General features: G+C 40.7%; 1 protein-coding gene across 2 annotated transcripts in view; it reads left to right on the top strand.

Moving 5' to 3' along the window:
• XRCC5 (X-ray repair cross complementing 5) overlaps positions 1 to 20,970 on the top strand; it is a 95,369-nt gene extending 74,399 nt beyond the window's left edge. The window contains exons 17-21 of one of the 2 annotated variants that reach the window (XM_082630919.1): positions 733 to 842; positions 2,460 to 2,556; positions 4,399 to 4,466; positions 15,007 to 15,081; positions 20,725 to 20,970. In XM_082630919.1, the coding sequence (XP_082487045.1) occupies positions 733 to 842; positions 2,460 to 2,556; positions 4,399 to 4,466; positions 15,007 to 15,081; positions 20,725 to 20,739 (365 nt within the window). In that variant the 3' untranslated portion in view covers positions 20,740 to 20,970. Of the gene's footprint in view, positions 1 to 732; positions 843 to 2,459; positions 2,557 to 4,398; positions 4,467 to 14,890; positions 15,082 to 20,724 lie in introns of those variants that run through there. The other variant, XM_082630920.1, reaches the window with a different exon arrangement.
• Positions 20,971 to 25,070: the final 4,100 nt, after the last annotated feature.

Here is a 25,070-nt window from a genome sequence, read left to right as displayed (position 1 = left end):
GGTAGTCTCAAGTTGCACCCCACCTTGGAAACTATAACATTATTAATGCATTTCCTCTTCCTATAGCATTTATGATGTTGCTTGCTGACCATTATTGTTAAGTATTCATGGCTTTGTAGAGTGCTGAGTAACTTAGAGACTATTCAGATTGAGCTAAGGGCAGAAGATATGTAGCAATGAATTTCAATTCTAAAAGGATTTTATGAAATTAAGATGAGAGCTGGTCTTTTCTAATTTGACCTGTGATTAGAAGAAGATGGAGTGTCCCTGGCTCATTATTTTTCATTGTGTGACACTGTTTGACATTTATCCTGAGTGGAATTAGGGGAGGGAATAGAAGATCTGTTTTCTATGACTGTATCAGGAAAGGCAGTTTTGAAATACCGAAATGACCCCTGAATTGTGGGGGGAAAATAAAAAGCAGCAACAGCTTAGTGTTTGAAATTCCAAAAGGAACATTTAGCTATAATTCTAAGCATTTTAGAAATTTTATTTCTTGTCAAATGTCAATAAGTATTATGCAGACTTTCTAAATGTAGACTTTTGAAAGTCAGCGTTTTGCATCTCATCTTTCCTCCCCATCCACCCCCTTACAAGAAAAATGGCTTTTGTTCATATGGACCACGAGACTTTTGATCCATAACACATACTTACAAGCGCACAAGAGCATACATTCTCTCTAACAAGCATCACTCAAATCAAGGAAAATAAATTTATTTTCTTATGTTCTAGCAAGTCACCAGTTAATAAATCACATTGAGCAGTTTTTGGATACTAATGAAACACTGTATTTTATGAAGAGCATGGACTGTATCAGAGTCTTCCGGGAAGAAGCCATTCAGGTAATGCTGTCCTGTGTCCTCTTCCTAACCAGTTGGTCACCATCACAGGGGGGAGACATACAGCACCCCACAAATAGGCCTGGGCTTTGGAAATACTCATCCTCACTGGGAAGAGCAACGTATGCCAAGGAAGTAGAAATGACTAACTCATTTTGCTATTGGTGCCATTTCTGAGGAAGAATAAAGCTGTGTGGGTGAGTGGGAACTTTTATCCCTGGGAGTTAGCTTTTTATTACACTCTATAGCCCTGGCTTTATGATTTCTATTTAGGGAGCCAATGAAATTTCTATTGTATTGTATTCTATTTGGCTAACTATTTTAGGGAAATGGATGGAAAAAATATAGTTGTGTAATTATTGAGAAGGATTTGATGAAGACAGAAGTAGGGATCTGAATGCCAGGAAAAAAAGACCACTGAAAATTAATAACTCAGCACTCCTGTCCCACCTTTTGTGGGGGTTTCTGTTTTTAGTAGGAATATTAGAAAACTCATCTAAAAATCTTCCAAATTATTTCTAGGCTTTTATACATAAACTCTAGACGACAGTGGGCAAGTTGAAATTAGAAAGTATATTTTTAAAGTAGGCACGGTTGTAGTGTACATTAGTTTGTATGTGGGTGCTTATTACATATTTGCTGAGTAAATGAACAAATTACTTCTTGAATTGTTTAGGTAGTTACAAAGAATGATAAGAAAATGAGAAAATTGTTCAAATTAGAATGGGATAAAAGATTCAGAGGTAGATAATCCAAGTTCCCTACAGATAAAAAAAACAAAATTTTGGCAAAGTAGAGTCAGTATAAGACTAAGGATGACTCAGTCAGGTGGAGAAAGATTTGCTTAAATGAAAAGGTAGTGAAAATGTTTTTTTTAGCACCCCTACCCCATGCCCCCCCGCCACAGGCTGGATGGAGGGTCTGATAACACTTCTTGCCACCACATGTCCTTTAGAGTACCAGGTCATTGGATTCCAAAAAAGAGAGAGAGAGAAGGAGATGGAGGAAGATCCAAAGAGACTTTAGAGACATATCAGTCAATCTTAATGACCTTTTTAAACTAAAAATGTAAAAAGAAAGTAAGCTGGGAAAATGTGACTGGTTATTTGCTCCTGTTATTAATTTTTTGTGAGTATTTTAATAAGTCTCTATATTTTAGATATTGCATACTGAAATATTTATAGATGAGCTAGTGTGATTGAAATTTGCTTCAAAACAATCCAAGGGTTGTGGGAGAGGTTGAGGGTATAGATGAAACAAGATTAGCCGACTTAACAGTTATGGAAGCCGGGTGATGGGTACACAGGCATCCCACTAAATTACTCTGTCTTTATTTGACTTTGTCTACATTAAAACTTAAAAAACAAAGTACCAGGCCACCAAAAAAAGCTATGTGGCTGTGGAAATTTCTGTGCCTTCAACAGATGGAAAGATTCTGGCTCCCAGCCAATGAAGGTGAAATTTGAAATGCCAGTTTCCCATTTACCAAAGAAGAACATTTTATATATTTTTAATAAATATGGTGGATTCTTGTATAAGTACTGCTTTGGTCTGGGGATGAATTACGTTTCTGGATGAGCTCTGACCTGCCACCTCCTCTACCTCCACATGCTACCACAGTTTTCCGAAGAGCAGCACTTTAACAGTTTCCTGAAAGCCCTTCGAGAGAAAGTGGAAGTTAAACAATTAAATCATTTCTGGGACATTGTCATCCAGGGTAAGGTGTCATTTGTCTTTTTATCCAAATATGTACGCTATTTTTTTCTAAGTATAAATTCTAAATATAAATTATATTGTGTGATGTGTTATGTGAGGACCTGATAACTTTCCATGTGGATTTTTCCATGTGGATCTGGGAAATGCTCAGGATTCAGTGAACTAAAAATTTTGCTTAATAAGCATAAATACAAAGTGATAAATAATAAGTAAACATATAACTCCCATCTTAAACTCGTTGTGCAGCGTGACCCTTTCAGAGATTACGCCTTCCTGTTTGATGAGTAAAGAAGCTGTGCAGGCAGACATTGCCCCCTTTCTCCGATTCTTAGACCTGTCAGTCCTGCTGGATCCACAGCACTTTCACTGACCTCCCCCATATTTTCCCCTCCTCTGCCTTTCATTGCCGTGTTCTTTGGCTTTCCATATCAGCTGACCAGCATCTTCATGCACCAAAGCCATTCAGTTCCTCACTTATTCACAGTGACCAATGCAAATTAATCGTAGAAAGAGGGCAAATCTTTCAATTTTAGGCTTGATGTTTGATTTCCGTCATGTCCTTTGCCCATTTTCTTTAACCTGACTTGATTTTCTTTCAGAACCAAAATATAAGATATTACCTATTAAAAGTACATATTATGAAAACAGTGATGTTGCAAAGTATGAAACTTTGTACTTGAAGTAGAGCCCCCCAAATTAGTTTCAACCTGTCTTTCTATGCAAATTCTGTATAAAAGGAGTTGCATTCCTATCTATCCAGCTTCTAACAGGCAGCTTTTCATCACTCAGGAAACCATTTCTCTGACAGTTAATTTTTCAGCCCTTTAACTTCTACACTGGGGAGCAAAAGCTATTAGAATAGGTGGTGAATGGGGCTCATTCAAATCGCTTTTGTGTCTCTGCTGCCGACCCAGTAGATGAAAGAGTTTGGTTTTGGTATTTATTGAATGCCTCTAGCATATTGCTTGCTGAAAAGAAACTTGCAGGACACACACAAGATACATATTTTCTAAGAGCCTATAACCTATTGAGAGAATACACATGACCTGTGCCATTTCTAGGTGCAAATGGATGTTAAATGCATGTGTTTTTCTAAAGCATTTCATGCATCAGCCATTTGAGGCAGAAGAAAATCTTAGGAAAAAGAGAAAACTAAAGGATAAATTTTCTATCCTTGATTTGCTCTCACTGAGCTAAAAACTCCATGTACTGTGCTAAATGATATACAAGGCCATTCATTGTAAGAGCATGTTTCCTCCTGACCTTAGCTCTCTTGCCATTCCATCAATAGCCAGTAACACTACTAGAAGTCAAAATGTCTGCAGATTCCCAAATTTGGTACCTCATGGGTTGGGACCAAAGTATAGTCATTCAATTTTCATTTATTTACTGAGCGCCTGCTATGTACTACATTGAGGGGAATATAAAGATGAATAAAGCACAGTCCCTACCCTAGAGAAAAGTATAATCTGTTAGGAGGGATAAAATATATATGAATAGTTATACAGGATACGATGTGATGAGAGCCATTTCAAAGGGATAAACAAACTGATCTGAGAGTTCTAAAGGGGAGAGTCAATCAAGAAAGACTGCACACAGCCGGTAGCATTTGCGACGTGCCCTTCACTTTATATAAGCAAAAATAGGAGAAAGGGTAACGTAAGCTGGGAGGAGCAATGTGAGTTGAGTGCCTTTAATAAAGTTTTATATTTCTTATAGAGAAGAGCGCCTTTATAGTTCTAAAAATCTCCAGTGCAAAGATGGGAGGAGGTGTGGTGGAAAGGAAGGTGGGATTGGGATTGATTCTTTGTACTTGAATTTTACTCTGTGAATTACTTTCTAGATGGAATTACTCTGATCACCAACGATGAAGCCTCTGGAAGCTCTGTTACTGCTGAGGAAGCCAAAAAGGTATTGAGGGGTAGCTCCCTGTCTTTAGATGAATTATTGCAGTGGATATTATTTTCTTGATGCCCATTCTTTCTTTGTTGTTTTTTTAAATTTCATTTATTTATTTATTTGTTTATTTATCTATCTATCTATTTATTTATTTATTTATGGTTGCGTTGGGTCTTCATTGCCGCGTGCAGGCTTTCTCTAGTTGCAGCGAGCAGCGGCTACTCTTCGTTGCAGAGCACGGGCTCTAGGTGTGTGGGCTTCAGTAGTTGTGGTTCGCGGGCTCTAGAGCACAGGCTCAGTAGTTGTGGCACATGGGCTTAGTTGCTCCACGGCCTGTGGGATCTTCCCGGACCAGGGCTCAAACCCGTGTCCCCTGCATTGGTAGGCAGGTTCTTAACCACTGTGCCACCAGGGAAGTCCTGATGCCCATTCTTTCTTGAAGAAGTAAAATTCTAAGGGTAACTAGATTAGTGTTTCTGGAACTCAGTACCTCTATAGTTCCTGGTCCATAGTATACACCACGCTTAGCCTAGGCCCTGGTTAAGGCTAGGAAATCTATCCAGCCCAGTGATTCCCACCCAGGCCACCCGTTAGTCACCTGGGGAGCTATTTAAAAAGAAAAAATACTGATGACCGGTACCTCTCTCTCTCTCCCCTGAGGTTCTGTTGGTCTTAGAAGGGTTTGGGGCATGATTTTGAGTTTTTAAAGCCCCTCAGCTGATTGTGAACAAGGTAGAACAGTAGTGATATTCTAACATAGGGCATATCTAGGTCTTTACAGTAGAACACCCCATGAATGCAGACCCCATGATCTTCACATTGACACAAATGGTCAATATGCTTGGTGTCTTCCTGCTTGATGTATGAGCATTGAATCTGATTTCAGTTATGAGTCAAAAACATAGCTGTTTAGCTCAGTAGTCTTTCATTATACCTCAGATTTGTGATGAAAGTTTAATGAAATTAAATTGAGTAGCTCAAAGTATATGGTTCATAGCATTCAGTGTCACTTATAGTGACTGGTTGACCCGGCCCTGCTAGTACCACACCTGGCAGCTGTCAGCTATGTGCTAAGCCTGTGCTGTTTCCTAGGCACTGTGCTCGATGATAGGACAGCACCCCGCCCTCTAGAAACTCAAACAGCTGCTTACAAGGTAGTAGAAGGAAAAACTGGAGACTCAAAAATTAACTACCAAGCTAAGGGAGAGCTTGGTCTGGGACTGGTGGACAGTAATCTAAGGAAATGGCAGAAACAAGGCTGGAGATGTTCATCTACGGCTAAATTCAGGCCAAATTTTAAATACCTTGAATTTTCAGCTCAATAAATGCACTTGGCAAAAACCATAATATTGTTTGGCAGAGGAGTTAGAGTATACAAGGATTTTTATTAAGCACTTTGCCTGGCAAAGGCATTTTGTTAAAGAACAGATGTGGCCCCTGCTTTCAGGAAGTAAGATCCCAGAATTTAAAAAGCATACTCCATGTTGTCTTCTTAGATAAGCTGCCCACGGCCCTGGATCCTGGGATAGGAAGAGCCTGGGCGAACAGAGGCCAAGCCCTCTGCACTGTTAACCACAGTCCCCACGAGAGTTACGTCCAGTGAGGCATACATAGTAGATGAATATTTATGAAGCACGATTACGCAGAGGCCTTTTTTGCTTAATTTTAAACTTCATAGTAAGCATCAGTTAATGAAGGTTTCCAGATACTTGAGGTGCTCAGGTAGGAGCAGCCATTTTCAGAGGAAGGATGTGAGGAATTCTGCCTCCTCGCCGCTACCAGGTTGGGATTAGAAGGCCACATGGACTGCTATATAAGAGTAGAAAACATCACTTGTCTTGTTAACTGTCTTTTGGCTAGATGGGCTGATGTTAGGGCCTAGTTAAAGTGAAGCTGTCCATCCTCATGCTTCAAAGGGAAATAATTGAATTTTTAAACCTGTATAAGCTCAATAAAGCAGTCATGTTAAAAAAGATTAAAAAAAAAAAAAGCATACTCCAAGATGCTGATTATTGTCTCAGAAGGGGTTCAATGGTGTCAGTACCCCCTTCTGCCACAGTCAGGACTGAGTACCTTGGGCTTCAGAGTGCCACTTAACTGGTTCTATTCCTATTTGTTATTTTATACAATGGCATGATAATCTTTCCCCCTTGAACTAGGATGCATCATTCAGGACTCTGCAGAGAGACAGAACCAATAGAATGCGTGTGTGTCTGTGTGTGTGTATGTATGGGGGTGGTGGGGACTGATTTATTTTAAGGAATTGGCTCACACGATTGTTGGGGCTGGCAAATCTGAAATTTGTAGAGCAGGCCAGCAAGTTGGAAATTCAGGCAGGATTTCTCTATGACAGTCCAGAGGCAGAATTCCTTCAGCTGATTGGATGAGGCCTACCAACATTACCAAGGATAACCTTCTTTACTTAAAGTCAGCTGATTGTAAATTTTAGTCTCATTTACAAAATGCCTTCACAGAAACCTCTAGACTAGTGTTTGACACAGCAGCTGGTCACCATAGTTGTAGCCAAGTTGACACATAAAATCACATCGGGTGAAAGCTTATCAGTCAGTTTTTGCTAAACAGGTAAAATAAGTCAAGGCAAATAATTTTAGTCATTGCATTAAAAAAAAAACAACCTATCATCCAGGTGAGAGTTGAGTACACATTACAGTTTTGGGAGGAAGAGGAAAGCACTGACCTAAAAAAGGTAGTCTTTCCTCCCAGCAGTACCTCTTAACCAAAGGTGTCACAGCTAAGTGACTCCAGAAAATTAGAAAAGAAAGAAATCTAGGAAGGGATAGTGTGCTGCTTGCAAATGTCTGGGGCTTAGTCTTTGTTGCAAATGTAGTATCATCTTTGGAATTTAAGGGCACAGAGCCTAACCATCAGGAATTTTAATGTCTTGTAATGAAGCTGCAGAGAAGAGTTTCAGTTAAGACTAGATATGGGCTGGTGTCCTTACATGATTCTAATATCAACAGAACTGATTTCAGTTGGTTGCAGTTTAAGACAACTCTGAAAACATCACCATGTTTGAATAGGAAGAAAACAGGATAAACACAGCAGAGTGGAGCCCATTGTTGTGATTCACCCTCAGCGCACACTCTGTCCTGTCTGACTTGCAGTTATGCTTTTGTGTCTGCTTCAGTATCACATGAACCCTTCATTTTTTTTTCAGAATGAAAACTTAATCCTTTATATTAAAAATATTTTTAAATGGCACCTGTTGATTTTTGGAGAGAAATGTGGAAGGGAAAGTGTATATACAGATGATAATGGGGAGAATTAGTGAGATTCTGGCTCAAGGAAGTTGATTCCTTGTGGTTTTAATAGGAGAGACATGCTTTAGCTTTTTCTCTTAGGTAAGTTATGGAAGTGTAATCACTTTTGGCCATACACTAAAATATTCATTTACATTTTCTTCAAAGCAAGTGTTTTTATTTATTTATTTAAACTTATTTGTTTTTTGTATCTTTGGCTGCGTTGGGTCTTCGTTGCTGCACATGGGCCTTCTCTAGTTGCGGCGAGCGGGGGCTACTCTTCATTGCAGTACGTGGTCTTCTTACTGCAGTGGCTTCTCTTGTTGCGGAGCACAGGCTCTAGGCACATGGGCTTCAGTAGTTGTGGCACACGGGCTTAGTAGTTGTGGCTCGCAGGCTCTAGAGCACAGGCTCAGTAGTTGTGGCACATGGGCTTAGTTGCCCCACAGCATGTGTGATCTTCCTGGACCAGGGCTCAAACCCGTGTCCCCTGCATTGGGAGGCATATTCTTAACCACTGCGCCACCAGGGAAGTCCCAAAGCAAGTGTTAAGTTTGGCCACTTACCAAATAATTATTTAAGGAAACTTGGCTATAATCAGAGATTGGAGAACAATCCTCGTAGTCCATTAAAATTCTTTCAAGATATTTACCATAAATTATTTAAAGTTAGCAACTGTCACATTATTGCTATTAAATGTTGATGATTTGAAAGGAAATAATTATTCAGGATGTCCATTTTAAATGAAAATTAAACATAACTTTACACTTGTACGTCTTAAGGAGAGCTGTTTCCCTCCAGTGTATTCTAGAAATATGTGGATTTTATGATTCTTTGAGAAATATAGGTACGTCAGCCTTGCTGCAGAAATAGAAAGTTCTTTCATGACAAGCGTAGACAGTCACTTTTCTTTTCAATAACTGATACCTCTTTCATTTCGAAGCCTAGACATAAATATTACCCCTCTTTTTCATTCATGTTTATTGTCATTATAACCTGTGAATTCTTTCATTTAACTTTTCTGTTTCTAGTTTTTATTGTTAGACATGCCATTAATGTTTGATGTTTGATAAGGTCTTTTATATTTTTTTCCTCCAGCTTTATTTTATTTATTTATATTTATCGAGTTAACATTGGTTTATAACATTATGTAAATTTCTATGTACAACATTATATTTCGACTTCTGTATACACTACGGCATGCTCACCACCAAAAGTTTAGTGTCCATTCATCCCCATACAGTTGACCCCCTCTGCCCATTTCACCCTCCCCTCATGCCTTCCCTTCTGGTAACCACCACTCTGTTCTCTGTATCTGTGTGTTTGTTTTTGTTTAGTTTGGTTTGTTCATTTATCTTGTTTTGTCTTTGTTTTATATTCCACTTATGAGTGAAATCATACACTATTTGTCTTTCTCTATCTGACTTATTTCTCTTAGCATAATACTCTCAAGGTCCATCATTCAAAAAGATATATACACTTCTTTGTTCACCACAGCATTATTTACAATAACCAAGATATGGAAAAAACCTAAGTGCCCATCGTTGATGAATGGATAAAGATGTGGTATACATATACAATGGAATACTCCTTAGCCATGAAAAGATGGAAATCCTGCCATTTGCGACAACATGGATGGGCCTTGATAGCTCCTGTGCACCCTTCCTCCGTCAGCTCATTTCACAGGGCGTAGCTCTGTGGTGGGTAGGAGGTGTGCCTGTTTATCCTGGCACATTCCAGGAGCATCTGGGAACCACAGTCAGTGAGAGACCTGGACTTGTGAAAGGTCGCGATAAGCTGATTCTTCATTTGAAGTTTATCTTCTTTATTTAAAAAAAAAAAAAAAGCTTCTTTTAAGTTTTTCCTACTAACCTGTGTTAGAGTTCGAACAGTGGTTCTCAGCCAAGGGTGATTTTGCTCCCCAGGAGACACTGCCATTGTCCAGAGGTTCTGGGTGGTCACAGCAGGCGGTGTGTTACTGCCGCCTAGTGGGTGCAGGCCCCCACAGCAAAGGGTGCTGCTGCTGAGAAGCCCGGGGCTACAAGAACTTAAACAGGTCAGAGCCTTTACTAAGGCGGAGGATACTGGCTTAAGTTGTGTAGAAGTATATTCAGCTGGAACGGATCCTCATGATCTCCTAGCTGAGTTTTTATTTCTTAAAACTGAAAGCTGACAAGAAAGCCTGATAGATAAAACAGAGAAAGGTGATGCTTCTCACTTGATGGGCAGTGGGAGTGGCAAATTGGGGTGACCCATGCCCACGGGACTTGGAAGAACCCTCACGACCTCGAGGAACAGACCCTGAAAAATACTGATCTAGTCCAAACTCCTTATTTTATATATGAAGAAACTTAGGGCTGAGACGTAAAATGATGTGTCTGAGATCTCATAGTAAGTCACTGGCCAGGAATCCGGTTGTTGGACTGACTCCCAGTCCTCCATTCTTTTTACTCCATATTAAGAGCACAGAGGGAAAAGAGGATTTCTTCCCATGGCTTTGGAATATTGTTTCTTACGGGATTCCAGGATGCTGAGCTATGTCTAAACAATCATTTGATACAAAATCTATAGGGGAGAAAGCATCATTTTAGCACTTGTTTTCCTTATAGCTGCCTAATCTAGCCTTCTTTTTTGTTGTTGACATTTATTGATTTTTCCATCGTAGCATCACAGATGCTCAAGGCTTAGTGATCTGGTCATTTTCTAGATGCAGTTTAGAGATGTGAAGTTGACTTTCTCAGTGTCTCACAACAACTTCATGGCTAGCTGAATTGCCTAGAGCCCAGACCCTGGATTCCTACTATAGTCATCTCCATGCCTCCGCCTTAGAATGCCACCAGCTGCATGTACATAAAGAAAAGAGGCTCATGCTCCCCCTTTCAAAAGAGATCTCCAAAACCTTGTGAAGGATTATAAGATAAAATTTAAGAATCATTTCTTGAGAACAATTTTCTCTAACTGCTGGCCACTGTTGGACCCCATGACATTTTTCTTTGCTCTTTTCCACTTTCCTTTTCTGCCTTAAATCTCTAGTGTAATTGTTCTGTATGTTAGTATGAGAAAAGCAATAATTAAAATATCACAGTGTTACCTTATATTTGTTTAGAGCTTGATACTTTTAAGATACAATTTAAAATTTTTTTGAGCTGGAACATACAGTAAATGCACAAATCTTAAATGTGTACACTGATAAAATTCTTACATGCCCATAACTGAGTACCCACTACCCAGATCAAAATAAAGAGCATTTCCAACACCTCAGAAGGCTCCCTGATGACATCTGTCACTTGAGAGTCATTTTGCCTGTCTTAACCTTCACATAATTGGAATCATGCCTTTTATGATTCATCTATGGTGTTAAAATTGTTCATTCTTTATTATAGCTAGGTAGTATTCGCTTTTATGGCTGTACCACAATTTATTCATCCATTCTCCTAATGATAGACATTTGATTGTTTCCAAACTTTGGGAATTGTGAATAAAAATGCTGTGGGTATTCTTATACCTCTCATTTGGTAGACGTGTATTGGGTATATTCCTAGGAATTGGAACATAAAATCTACAGTACCACAAAGCATTTTTGTATACTTTATTTTACCTGAGAAGCAATACAACCCCATGAAATAGATAGGGTCAGTAGTAGTAGTCCCGTCTTATTTTTGAGGAAGAGTAGTTATAGAGAGGCCAGGTGGCTTGCCCAGGGTTACTGAGGAACGGGCAGTGCTTAGGTTATGGTTCTTTCCTCCACACTAGTTTGCAGGATTTCTCTGCTGCACTGTATTGCCTTTATAGCATGAAAATAGCATTAATGAAACCTAAGTGTGTGTCATTTTAGACAAAATACATGCGAGCAGATTTTCATTCTTCCTGATGCTTTTGTGTATCTGGATTATGGGTGATTCTTTGGAATCACCTGATGGTGTTGGAATAAGCCCGGTGGAAGCCATGTGTTTTCAATTTGGGGATTGGTAAGGGTCTGAGGACAAGCTGATTTTTAGTTTTTAGTCTTATGGAGGAATAGGACTGGAAGCTTCTATATAGAGGTTATTGATGCAGTTTCTCTGCTTGTGGCCAGGATTGTATTTCGGTGTACCTGAGAAGTAGCAGTTTATCCATTTCATAAAGATCTCCAAGTAAGGAGGTTCTTTCTTGGTAACCCCAAGTAAGTGATGTGGGTTTGAGGATGGAGGACTGTGTCACACAACTGTTCTTTCTGTTTATTCTCTGCTTTTTCAGCATATTGCAGAGAGAAAGAACATAAGAAAAGTCAAGAGTTGACTTGTGCCCCTTTCGGCTGTGTTCAGAGAACCTGTTGCTTTTATTGAGAAAACAGGCCAGTCGAATTCTCTGCTTTATCTCTAGCTTCCCTGTCACTGCACAGCCTGGAAATTACTTGTAGTTAAAAACTTTGATGGTAAGGAGTGATATGATATGTGTAAGAGATCAGCCTCGCCTGGGGCTTTGGGGAGGATAATGGATGGCAACCCAGCTTTTAGCTGTAATTTGCTTGAGCAGAAATGTGAAGCAGATCTGTCAGGAAATCAGTTGCAGATGTTTAGCACTTGATGGAAATGGAAGTTTGCTGCCGTTCCTTTCTTCCTAGAGCTTGGCCTCATCTCAGAGACATGCCATTTGTGTTTAATTATATATACCATGGTCATACCGTGCAGACAGTCCTATCTTCATTTATCCTATAATTGCAGTGTGAAAGGGGCTTTTGCAGGTGAGGAAGGAATGGGAATTAGAGATTTTAGAGGCTGTGTGCCAAAAAACATTAGGAATTTTCTAGATTCATCAATAAATACCTACCATGTATCAGGTTTCTAAGGGATGATAAAAGATATACTGGACTACAGAAACACTGAGACCATGGAGCTTGTGTTTGAAGGTGCCGGTCGATTGTAGCCCCCCAGAGGCGTATGGTAAGACACAGCTCTACCTTTTATTCACTTCTCACCAGCTGGATAAGTCTTTGTCCTTTGCGCTGGTATTCTTGCTGCAGGGAAAACCATGTGGGGGTTAATGATCATGAGTAGGAGAGGAGAGGAACAAAATAAAAAATATTTTTTAATATTGATAATAATTAGAATCATAAGTAAAGATTAATTTGGGAATGTAAGAGCAGGGTTTAAGCTTTAGACGTAAACCATATGCAAATACAGTGTGAATTTCTTATTCATGTATCTCTATGTGGCCCTCAGATATCTTTATTAAAAATCAACCAGAATAGGGCTTCCCTGGTGGCGCAGTGGTTGAGAGTCCGCCTGCCAATGCAGGGGACATGGGTTCGTGCCCCGGTCCGGGAAGATCCCACATGCTGCGGAGCGGCTGGGCCCGTGAGCCATGGCCGCTGAGCCTACGCGTCCAGAGCCTGTGCTCCGCAGCGGGAGAGGCCACAGCAGTGAGAGGCCCGCGTACCTCAAAAAAAAAAAAAAAAAAAAAAAAAAATCAATCAGAATAAATAGAATTAATGATATGGATGCTGCGTTACAGTTCTGTTCCAGGCTGTGTGCCCACTGCTAGCATTTTCTGTCCCCTAAACCATACATAGATGCCCAGCGCTGAACACAGTCCAGTTCAGGGTCAACAGAGGGCTATGGAAAGATTTGTAAATGTCCTTAGAAGAAGAAAAATTCCTTAATCTCTCAATCAAAATTGAAGTTAATGAATGATGAGATGGTTTTGACTGAGGAGGAAAAAGTCCAGGAGGGATGTTGAGTCAAAAACAAACTATCAGGGACCTCCCTGTCGGTGCAGTGGTTAAGAATCCGCCTGCCAATGCAGGGGACATGGGTTCAAGCCCTGGGCCAGGAAGATCCCACATGCCACGGAGCAACTAAGCCCGTGTGCCACAACTACTGAGCCTGTGCTCTAGAGCCTGAGAGCCACAACTACTGAAGCCCACGCACCTAGAGCCCATGCTCCGCAACAAGAGAAGCCAGTGCAATGAGAAGCCCGCGCACCGCAACGAAGAGTAGCCCCCATTCGCTGCAGCTAGAGAAAGCCTGCGCACAGCAATGAAGGCCCAACACAGCCAAAAATAAATTAATTAATTAAAAACAAACAAACAAACAAAAACCTGTCATGGCCATGTCCAAGGTGCTAACAAGGCCTATTTATAGATCTTAGGTTTCCAAGGCCTCCATTATATCCATTGTACCATAGAAATCACAGGGATATATAGGGAAAGCGGTTCTTGCCATGCTTTCATGTCGAGAAAGTGAGGAAAGTGTATATGAGAACACCTTTCCTTCTTGGGTGGAGCTACTACAGGAGCAAGTGGGCCAAAAGGCTTGCTCACTGCCTGCAGGCTCCATGCACACTGACCCTGAGGGATGCTTGCCAGGAGAGGCGTGCCTCACCTCCCACCTCCCCTTTTAAAAACACTCACTCCTGCAGCCTTGTCTCTGCCACCATGTTATGTACTTATGCTACAAGAAGATCAACTGTGGTGTGAGGATGGATAAGTGGTTCATAGAAACTAGCTCTTAGATGCAGTTACCACACACCTAAAAGGATAAGAGTCCCCACTGCTGTCTCTTGGAGGGACAGGATGGAGGGCAGGAATGTTCAGATAGTCTTCAAGGACACTCACTGCCCTTTTAAAATCTGAGTTGCATTCCTAGATCCTTGCAAACTTCAATTCAGGGCCCTTGCTTTTCTACCTATCTGCCTTTTAGAAGTTCCAAGTCTAGAACACTGATGCTAAGCAGAAGTGCACACTAGAAGTTTTCTCATCCACCTTCCTGTTTTCAAACAATTTCTAACAGAAATTTAAAGATTGCCAGAAAAAGAATTGAACAGTCTCCCAAGCTCACCCATTTTTGTGTTTCACATCTCTAAAAGAAGTCCTTCCTTCTACCTTTCGTGTCCTCAGTGAAATTGAGGAGTAGATGGTTATAATCTTGAAGTCCAGACACTTGATTCTTAATGCTCTCTTCAAAAGAGGCAGAGACATGCTGGTTTGGGGTGTTTGGTTCTTTTCTGAACCCTCATGAGCCCACATGCCCCCTGTGGAAGCAGAAGTGGGAATATCTGCTGTCCTTGGTGCCTGATGTAGGACCCTCCGCATGCTCACTGCCTTGGCGAGCCGTGTCATTTCCTCCCTCTCGTCAAGAACTTTCTCTGTGACTAGTTAGTAGACTATTCAACCTCAAAATTGGTCCTCTCATCCAGAGCCAAATGAAGGAGCGTACGTCAAGATGATGTTTCTTTTGGGCCATTTGCATCCGTTCCTCCATTAAAGGAGGCAAAAACGTCCTTTTGGTATCGTGCCTGACTTCTCTTCACAGTTTCTGGCCCCCAAAGAGAATCCAGATGAAGACACAGCAGCTGTATGTGAGGAAGGTGGTGACGTGGATGATTTGGTAAGTACTTTTAATGTATAGCAGGTGTTCTAACGCTTGAACTTGCCTAAGCTGTAAATACAGCCACAAAGCCTGCTTATTATAGACTTGCTTCCTATTTTCTCTTTTTTTTAAAATAGATATTTATTGGAATATAATTGCTTTACAATACCATGCTAGTTTCTGTTGTACACCAAAGCGCATCAGCCATATGCATACACATGTCCCCATATCCCCTCCCTCTTGAGCCTCCCTCCCACCCTCCCTATCCCACCCCTCTAGGTCATGGCAAAGCACCGACTTGCTCTCCCTGTGCTATGCTGCTGCTTCCCACTAGCTAACTATTTTACATTCGGTTGTGTATATATGTCGATGCTACTCTCACTTCGCCCCAGCTTCCCCCTCCCACCCCATGTCCTCAAGTCCATTCTCTATATCTGCATCTTTATTCCTGCCCTGCAACTAGGTTCATCAGTACCTTTTTTCTTTTTTTTTTTTTTAGATTCCATATATATGCGTTAGAATACAGTATTTGTTTTTGTCTTTCTGACTTACCTCACTCTGTATGACAGACTCTAGGTCCATCCACCTCACTACAAATAACTCAATTTCGTTTCTTTTTATGGCTGAGTAATATTCCATTGTATATATGTGCCACATCTTCTTTATCCATCCATCTGTCGATGGACATTTAGGTTGGTTCCGTGTTCTGGCTATTGTAAATAGTGCTGCAGTGAACATTGTGTTGCATGACTCTTTTTGAATTATGGTTTCCTCAGGGTATATGCCCAGTAGTGGGATCGCTGGGTCATGTGGTAGTTCTATTTTTAGTTTTTTAAGGAACCTCCATACTGTTTTCCATAGTGGTTGTATCAATTTACATTCCCACCAACAGTGCAAGAGGGCTCCCTTTTCACCACACCCTTTCCAGCATTTATTGTTTCTAGATTTTTTGATAATAGCCATTCTGACGGGCGTGAGGTGATACCTAGCTGTAGTTTTGATTTGCATTTCTTTAATAATTAATAATGTTGAACATCTTTTCATGCGCCTCTTGGCCATATGTATGTCTTCCTTGGTGAAATGTCTGTTTAGGTCTTCCACCCATTTTTTAATTGGTTTGTTTGCTTTTTTGTTATTGAGCTGTATGAGCTGTTTGTATACTTCGTAGATTAATCCTTTGTCTGTTGTATCACTTGCAAATATTTTCTCCTATTCTGAGGGTTGTCTTTTTATCTTGTTTATGGTTTCCTTTGCTGTGCAAAAGCTTTTAAGTTTAATTAAGTCCCATTTGTTTATTTTTGGTTTTATTTCCGTTACTGTAGGAGGTGGGTCAAAAAGGATCTTGCTGTGGTTTATGTCAAAGAGTGTTTTTCCTATGTTTCCCTTTAAGAGTTTTATAGTGTCTGGTCTTACATTTAGGTCTTTAATCCATTTAGAGTTTTTTGTGTGTGTATCGTGTTAGGGAGTGTTCTAATTTCATTTTTTTACATGTAGCTGTCCAGTTTTCCCAGCACCATTTATTTAACAAGCTGTCTTTTCTCCATTGTATGTTCTTGCTTCCTTTGTTGTGAATTAGGTGACCATATGTGCGTGGGTTTATCTCTGGGCTTTCTACCCTGTACCATTGATCTGTATTTCTGTTTTTGTGCCAGTACCATACTGTCTTGATTACTGTAACTTTGTGGTATAGTTTGAAATTGGGGAGCCTGATTCCTCCGACTCCGTTTTTCTTTCTCAAGATTGCTTTGGCTATTCGGGGTCTTTTGTGTCTCCATATGAATTGTAAAACTTTTTGTTCTAATTCTGTGAAGGATGCCATTAGTAGTTTGATAGGGATTGCATTGAATCTGTAGAGTGCTTTGGGTAGTATAGTCATTTTCACAATATTGATTCTTCCAATCCAAGAACATGGTATATTTCTCCGTCTGTTTATGTCATCTTTGATTTCTTTCATCAGTGTTTTATAGTTTTCTGAGTACAGGTGTCTTAGTCAGGTTTATTCCTAGATATTTTATTCTTTTTGTTGTGATGGTAAATGGGATTGTTTCCTTAATTTCTCTTTCTGGTTTTTCGTTGTTGGTGTATAAGAATGCCAGAGATTTCTGTGCATTAATTTTGTATCCTGCAACCTTACCAAATTCATTGATTATTTCTAGTAGTTTTCTGGTGGCATCTTTAGGATTTTCTATGTATAGTATCATGTCATTAGCAAACAGTGACAGTTTTACTTCTTCTTTTCCGATTTGTATTCCTTTTTTTCCTTTTTCTCCTGATTGCTGTGGCTAGGACTTCCAAAGCTATGTTGAATAAGAGTAGCAGGAGTGGACATCCCTGTCTTGTACCTGTTCTTAGTGGAAATGCTTTCAGCTTTTCACCATTGAGTATGATGCTTGCCATGGGTTTGTCATATATGGCCTTTATTATGTTGAGGTAGGTTCCCTCTATGCCCACTTTCTGGAGAGTTTTTATCATAAATTGGTGTTGAATTTTGTCAAAAGCTTTTTCTGCATCTATTGAGATGATCATATGGTTTTTATTCCTTAATTTGTTAATATGGCATATCACATTGATTGATTTGCATATATTGAAGAATCCTTGCATCCCTGGGATAAATCCCACTTGGTCATGGTGTGTGATCCTTTTAATATGTTGTTGAATTCTGTTTGCTAGTATTTTGTTCAGGATTTTTGCATCTATGTTCATCAGTGATATTGGTCTATAATTTTCTTTTTTTGTGATATCTTTGTCTGGTGGTGGTATCAGGGTGATGGTGGCTTCGTAGAATGAACTTGAGAGTGTTTCTCCCTCTGCAATTTTTTGGAAGAGTTTGAGAAGGATCGATGTTAGCTCTTCTCTAAATATTTGATAGAATTCGACTGTGAAGCCATCTGGTCCTGGACTTCGGTTTGTTGGAAGATTTTTAATTATGGTTTCAATTTCATTACTTGGGATAGGTCTGTTTATATTTTCTAATTCGTCCTCGTTCAGTCTTGGAAAATTGTACCTTTCCAAGAATTTGTCCATTTCTTCGTGGTTGTCCATTTTATTGGCATATACCTGTTTGTAGTAGTCTCTTATAATCCTTTGTATTTCTGCAGTGTCAGTTGTGATTTCTCCTTTTTTGTTTCTAATTTTATTGATTTACGTCCTCTCCCTTTTTTTTCTTGATGAGTCTGCCTAAGGGTTTATCAGTTTTGTTTATCTTCTCAAAGAACCAGCTTTTAGTTTTATTGATCTTTGCTATTGTTTTCTTCATTTCTATTTCATTTATTTCTGCTCTGATTTTTGTGATTTCTTTCCTTCTACTGACTTTGGGTTTTCTTTGCTCTTCTTTCTCTAGTTGTTTTAAGTGTAGGGTTCGATTGTTTATTTGAGATTTTTCTTGTTTCTTGAGGTGAGATTGAATTGCTATAAACTTCCCTCTTAGAACTGCTTTTGCTGTGCCCCATAGGTTTTGGGTCATCGTGTTTTCATTGTCATTTGTTTCTATGTATTCTTTTATTTCTTCAGTGATCTCTTGGTTATTTAGTAGTGCATTGTTTAGCCTCCATATATTTGTGTTTTTTACACTTTTTTTCCCTGTAATTGATTTCCAGTCTCATAGTGTTGTGTTCAAAAAAGAAGCTTGATACGATTTCATTTTTCTTAAATTTTCTGAGGCTTGATTTGTGACCCAAGATGTGATCTATCCTGGAGAATGTTCCGTGTGCACTTGAGAAGAAAGTGTATTCTGCCACTTTCGGGTGAAATGTTCTATAAATATCAATTAAATCTATCTGGTCTGTTGTGTCATTTAAAGCTTGTGTTTCCTTATTTATTTTCTGTTTGTATAATCTGTCCATTGATGTAAGTGGTGTGTTAAAGTCCCCTACTATGATTGTGTTACTGTTGATTTCTCCTTTCATGGTTGTTAGCATTTGCCTTATGTACTGAGGTGCTCCTATGTTGGGTGCCTAAACATTTATAATTGTTATATCTTCTTCTTGAATTGATCCTTTGATCACTATGTACTATCCTTCCTTATCTCTTGTAACAGCCTTTATTTTAAAGTCTATTTTATCGCATATGAGTATTGCTACTCCGGCTTTCTTTTGATTTCCATTTGCATGGAATATCTTTTTCCGTCCCTTCACCTTCAGTCTGTATGTGTCCCTAGGTCTGAAGTGGGTCTCCTGTAGGCAGCATATATGTGGGTCTTTTCTTTTGTATCCATTCAGCCAGTCTGTGTCTTTTGGTTGGGGCATTTAATCCATTTACATTCAAGGTTATTATCAATATGTATGTTCCTATTACCATTTTCTTAATTCTTTTGGGTTTGTTTTTGCGGATCTTTTTCTTTTCTTGTGTTTCCTGCCTAGATAAGTTCCTTTAGCATTTGTTTTAAAGCTGGTTTGGTGGTGCTGAATTCTCTTAGCTTTTGCTTGTCTGAAAAGCTTTTGATTTGTCCATCAAATCTGAAGGAGATCCTTGCTGGGTAGAGTAATCTGGGTTGTAGGTTTTTCTCTTTCACCACTTTAAGTATATCCTACCACTCCCTTCTGGCCTGCAGAGTTTCTGCTGAAAAATCAGCTGGTAACCTTATGGGAATTCCTTTGTATGTTATTTTTTGTTTTTCCCTTGCTGCTTTTAATATTTTTTCTTTGAATCTAATTTTTGTTAGTTTGATTAATATGTGTCTTGGTGTGTTTTTCCTAGGGTTTATCCTATATGGGACTCTCTGTTCTTCCTGTACTTCGGTGACTGTTTCCTTTCCAGTTAGGGAAGTTTTCAACTATAATCTCTTCAAATATTTTCTCAGTCCCTTTCTTTTTCTCTTCTTCTTCTGGGACCCCTATAATTCAAATGTTGGTGCATTTAGTGTTGTCCCAGAGGTCTCTGAGATTGTCTTCAATTATTTTTCATTCTTTTTTCTTTCTTCTGCTCCTCAGCAGTTATTTCTACCATTTTGTTTTCCAGCTCACATATTTGTCTTTTAATTTCTAACACACCAGCAGCTCTCTACACTACTATTTATTGCCATTATACTTGTAATCAGATAAGTAATTTCATAATGGATGTTCCTGTGCTCTATGGTTTTTTAAGTTTATTGTTCATTCAGTTTAATCCTCTCATTGAAGGACTAAAAAGGAGCTGGGAAGGCTATTCCTGTAGCAGCAAAATGTCATAATTTACTGAAATTGCTCTCAACCAAAATAAGCAATACAGTGTGCGATTTGTGTGGGTTGACAAATAAAAACAGCCTTTAAAAAGCCTAATTCTTAAATGTTCTCAGTTAACTTTATGTAAACAGAATAGGCTGATAGGTATTTGGGGATTTCTGGACCTTATCACACTGTGTCGGGATGCCTGGGAGGCTGTGTAGGGTATTGGCTTTTGTATCCATCTTTCATGTGTGGAAACTTCCTGCCTTGAAGCCTCACAGGACAGCAGTCCAGTAAAAACTTTCAGCCGTTTTGTGGAGAAGTTCTTAGGATTGAAATGAAGAGATACTTAGAATTTAACTCCTAAATGTAACTCCTAATTTAGTTAGCAGTGAGGAAGTGTGCAAGTCCGTGCATGCCACCAGTAAAGAGAACCATTGTCACTATGGTTCTTTCCCCAGAGAAGCAGTGTTCTGGAGTTGGCCTGCTTCCTTTCTAAATTTGTCGTTCCTGTTTACAGCTGGACTTGATATAGCTCATGGATGTGTGGGGAATCTACCAGAGTTGCTATCACTGTGGTGCTGAGAGTTCTATACAGAACAACCTGGAGGAGGTCATTCAAGTAGAACCGGAAGCTCTGGAGATGGTCCCTGCAGATTATACAGAAGCGAATCACCTAATTCCCTGTGGAATGAATACAAACATATATAAGGTATCATTTAGACCCCATACAAGTTAATAAAGAGTCATTATTTTCTGATCGGTGTATTGTTTCTTTTGTGGTCTTATTGATCTCAGTGTATTACACACGTGCTTTGAAGTCACTGGAAAATGGATTTCATCCCGATCTGGTATATTGTCGAGGATTGCAGGCCTCATGAAATTATCTCACGTAGAATGATGGCATGGTCACTGGTGAGTTTCTCAATACTCCCCATGAGGTCTAGTCCATTGTCTGATCCTCTAACAGCATCACAGCTTATTCTGATCACATGGTGGCATTAGTTTCTTACCAACAGAAAGCTGGCTTTGGAAAATCATGGCCAGCTTTTTTTCTTTTCTTTTTTTTTTTTTTTTTAAGCATTTTAGTCATCACATTACTTTGGCTGTACCACAGGGTGGGAGGGGAGCACCGTTTCCCTGTGTATCCATTTTAAGCAGAGTTATGATGATGTGCTCATGAAGAAAAGACGCTGTTTTGGCCCAGCCTCTGACATATCAGTGAACCCTAAAACAAAAAGAAGCAAACAGGGCTTCCCTGGTGGTGCAGTGGTTGGGAGTCCTCCTGCCGATGCAGGGGACACAGGTTCGTGCCCCGGTCCGGGAAGATCCCACATGCCACGAAGTGGCTGAGCCTGTGAGCCATGGCCACTGAGCCTGCACGTCCAGAGCCTGTGCTCCGCAACAGGAGAGGCCACAACAGTGAGAGGCCCGCGTACTGCAAAAAAAAAAAAAAAAGAAACAAACAAAAACACAATAACTGAGAGATTCATCACCAATAGTTAAGATTCTATCATTTCATTACACTCTACTTGCAGGTCTCACAGAAAGTTTGGTTGTGTTAAAACACTTCTTCCTTAATTTCCCCATATTTCCCAGCTCTACCCAAGTCTCCTTTCCTTTCTCTCTGGATGATGTTTCCTTTCCTATAATAAGAAAATAAGAAACCCTTATTTTTTTCCTATCCTCATTTCTTCCCCAAATTCTAACTTCTCCTTCCTTGGTGTCACAAACTTCATGGTACCCAGTCTCCCATATCCTCAGCAGCCCCATAAATAGTCATTGATTCACTTTATTTTGCAAACATTAATATTAAAGGCATCAATGATTAATTCCTCCTGTGGACTGCTGCTAATTACTAATTGCAGAAGAACTCTTCAGTATTGTGCTGAGAATTAAAAACCCTCTGTGCTTTGATTGAAAATGGAACTCCATGAAAAGAGAGGGGAGCTGTTTACTCTGGGCCTTTAGGACGTCTCATTATACTATACACACTTCAATCAATCTTTACCTACAGTTTGCCCATTTAAAACAACCCCAATGAAGGATATCATATCTTACTGTCCAGTTGGATAGTTGAGGCCCAGGGGAGCTTTGTGTGACTTGGGCAAAACTGAGACATTTGTCAGAATCAAGAGGGCAAACTTTTTTCTCTAAATTCTTCATTATTCACATCAGATCCTCCTGGCAGTATGAATCAGTTCAATGAGTATGGCCTCATAAGCATCCCATGTCTTTGACAGTTTGGGGAATTCTTTCTTGGAAACATCAGTCCTTCTGTCAATCCAGGAAAAGTTTGCATCAGGTTAGTCCTTTGTGATACTTTCTGGTTTATGTTATACACAGTGGGGCTATTTGTGCTTCCCCTAACTCCACTTTTACCTAAGTTATCTTAATACCCAAAAGAAGCAGCAAGTTTAACAGGCTAGGGAGAGAAAGGACTAAATTAGCCATGTAATTTCTGAATCTGTTTCATGTAGGCAGAGTATCCGTGCTGTATGGACTTGTTTTGAGTAGGGGCATCATGTTTTAGATGAACACACCAAGGTCCCATTTCCCTGAAATGAGATGTGCAGATCCGTAGAACTTCTACGTGTTGTGCCTGCCGTGGCCCCAGAGAGCAGCATGCAAGATGTCATCATCAGTCAGCCGCAGGCTAGTCCCCGGAAGGCCACTAGTCCCACAGATGGTAGGCTTCTGTGGGAACTGGAAGTTGCTATCGGGCCTGGCACCTTTGGACCTCTGTGTCACTAACATTCACTGACTTGCAGAGGTGGTGGAGATAAAGGAGGGGACTCGCCCCCCCAGTCACCACCCAAATGTGCTGCCCCCCATTAAAAGCCACTGTCTCAAATGTTGGAGTTTGGTTCTTTGCCAATTAATACATGTATAAAATTTAGAATCTTGAAAAATTCCTTGGAAAGCCATGTTGGGGATAGGCAGTGTTTTACCTAGTCCAGCTTGGGTTTTGAAAGTAAATGAACACATATATCCTTCTATTTTGAATATGCACAGTGCTAATGACTGGGTTTGCAGCTCATTTTGATTCAGACAACACTATAATGCAGTCCACTGTCTCCCACTGGCCTCACTGTATTGTTCTCCCAGGTATTCTAGGTTCAGAACACAAGCTGGTAGCTCAGTCCAGAGTAGAGGCCGTGAGGGGATGCGGTGTGGGTGAGGAAAGGACACTAGGCTCACCCGGATCCTGGATTCGTGTTCTCCCTCTGCAGCTCACTCTCTGGCCTTTTCAAGATGCTGAACATATTACCTGCCTTCCAGGCTTATTAAGGAAGAGCATGCTCGTGAAAGCACTTTGTAAACTATAAAATGCTTTACATGAATAAAACATGGTATTATGAAAACTCAAAGTAGAAGTCATGGGCCGAACTTTTTAATAGGCCTGGCTTCCGTCTTATTTCCATCTTATTTCTTGCAGAACCTTGAGTGTTCCAGTCTCTGTGTGATCAAGGTAGGGTGTTAGGACCCAGGGTAGGGTTTTTTTTGTTTTTGTTTTTGGGGGGGTCGGGGTTTGCGGTACGCGGACCTCTCACTGTCGTGGCCTCTCCCATTGCGGAGCACAGGCTCCAGACGTGCAGTCCCAGCAGCCATGGCTCACAGGCCCAGCCGCTCCGCGGCACGTGAGATCTTCCCGGACCGGGCACAAACCTGTGTCCCCTGCATCTGCAGGCGGACTCTCAACCACTGCGCCACCAGGGAAGCCCAGGTTTTTAATAGTTTCAATAAGGTGACCACGCATCCCAGTTTACTTAGGAGTTGTTGTCCGGGCATAATTAACAGTGTCCGCTTTCACTCTCAGAAGTGTCCTCCTAATATGGATTATGGATTATATGGTCCCCCTGGGTTTTGATCATATTAAATTAGTACCAAAACCAGGGCCCAAGCAATGGACATACTCTGCCCTGCGAACCACCCCTCTCCTGTTAGTGCCCTGCTGGAGCTAAATACACAGGGAGCAAACAGCAAGATGGAAATCAGGGGCAGCTGGGTTGTAGCTCATGGCTTAGGTTTGTAGTCTGCCTCCTGCATCCAGATCTTGCCACCAGCTGGCTGCCAAGCCTGGGGCAGAGTAAGAGCATCCTGTTGGGCCTACTCAGAAAGAGTAGGGCCAGACTGGCAGCCTGGAGGAGAGAAGAAATGCGTGTGAAGTTTAATGTACTTATAATCTATCAGGGGTTTTAATGACCCCTAATAAATAAGGTCGAGTCACCAATCACATCGGTAAGTCTTCCTCCCAGCAGGCAGCAGGCAGGATGGCCTGGGAGAAGGCAGGACCTTCTCACTCAAAGGGGGTTCACAGCTGGCTTTGTAGGAGCTGCTTGAATAAGGGGAACAGGTGCTGCCCGGGGTGTAGAGAAAACAGCCCCAGACACATGCCCCTCTCCCAGCCTCACGTGTACACTCCCCAGGCCCATGGCCTTTGCACTGCAGCATGTGGGGTGGGTGAGGACACGGACGGGGGGGTCTGACAGACCTGGGAGGAGTCCTCGACTATCATGTCTTAGCTTGAGTGAGTCTCTGAATTTCTCTAAGCCCCTCACAGAGTGATTGTTAGGATTAGTGAACACATAGCGTGACGGCAGGATGGGGAGGGGGTGTAGGAGGAAGATGATATCACCACGGGGAAGCTTGAGGAGCAACAAAAGTGGTGGTAGGGTGTTCTGGGTAATTACCAGCCTCCCTTTGGATAAACGTTGTGTTGTAAATGAGGGCGGAGTTTTAGAGATGGAGGAGGGTGAGGAGAAAAGAGTGGTCCGGCAGCTGGCAGGGAGGGGAAATTTGGGAGTAGGGAAGCACAGGCATTTGTGGGGCATGTTATTCTTAGTTTTTTCCTGTGTGGGGTGC

This window comes from Mesoplodon mirus (assembly GCF_964341445.2).
Source record: "Mesoplodon mirus genome assembly, chromosome: 8".
Taxonomy (NCBI): Eukaryota; Metazoa; Chordata; class Mammalia; order Artiodactyla; family Ziphiidae; genus Mesoplodon; species Mesoplodon mirus.
This window is presented reverse-complemented; position numbering and strand designations above follow the sequence as displayed.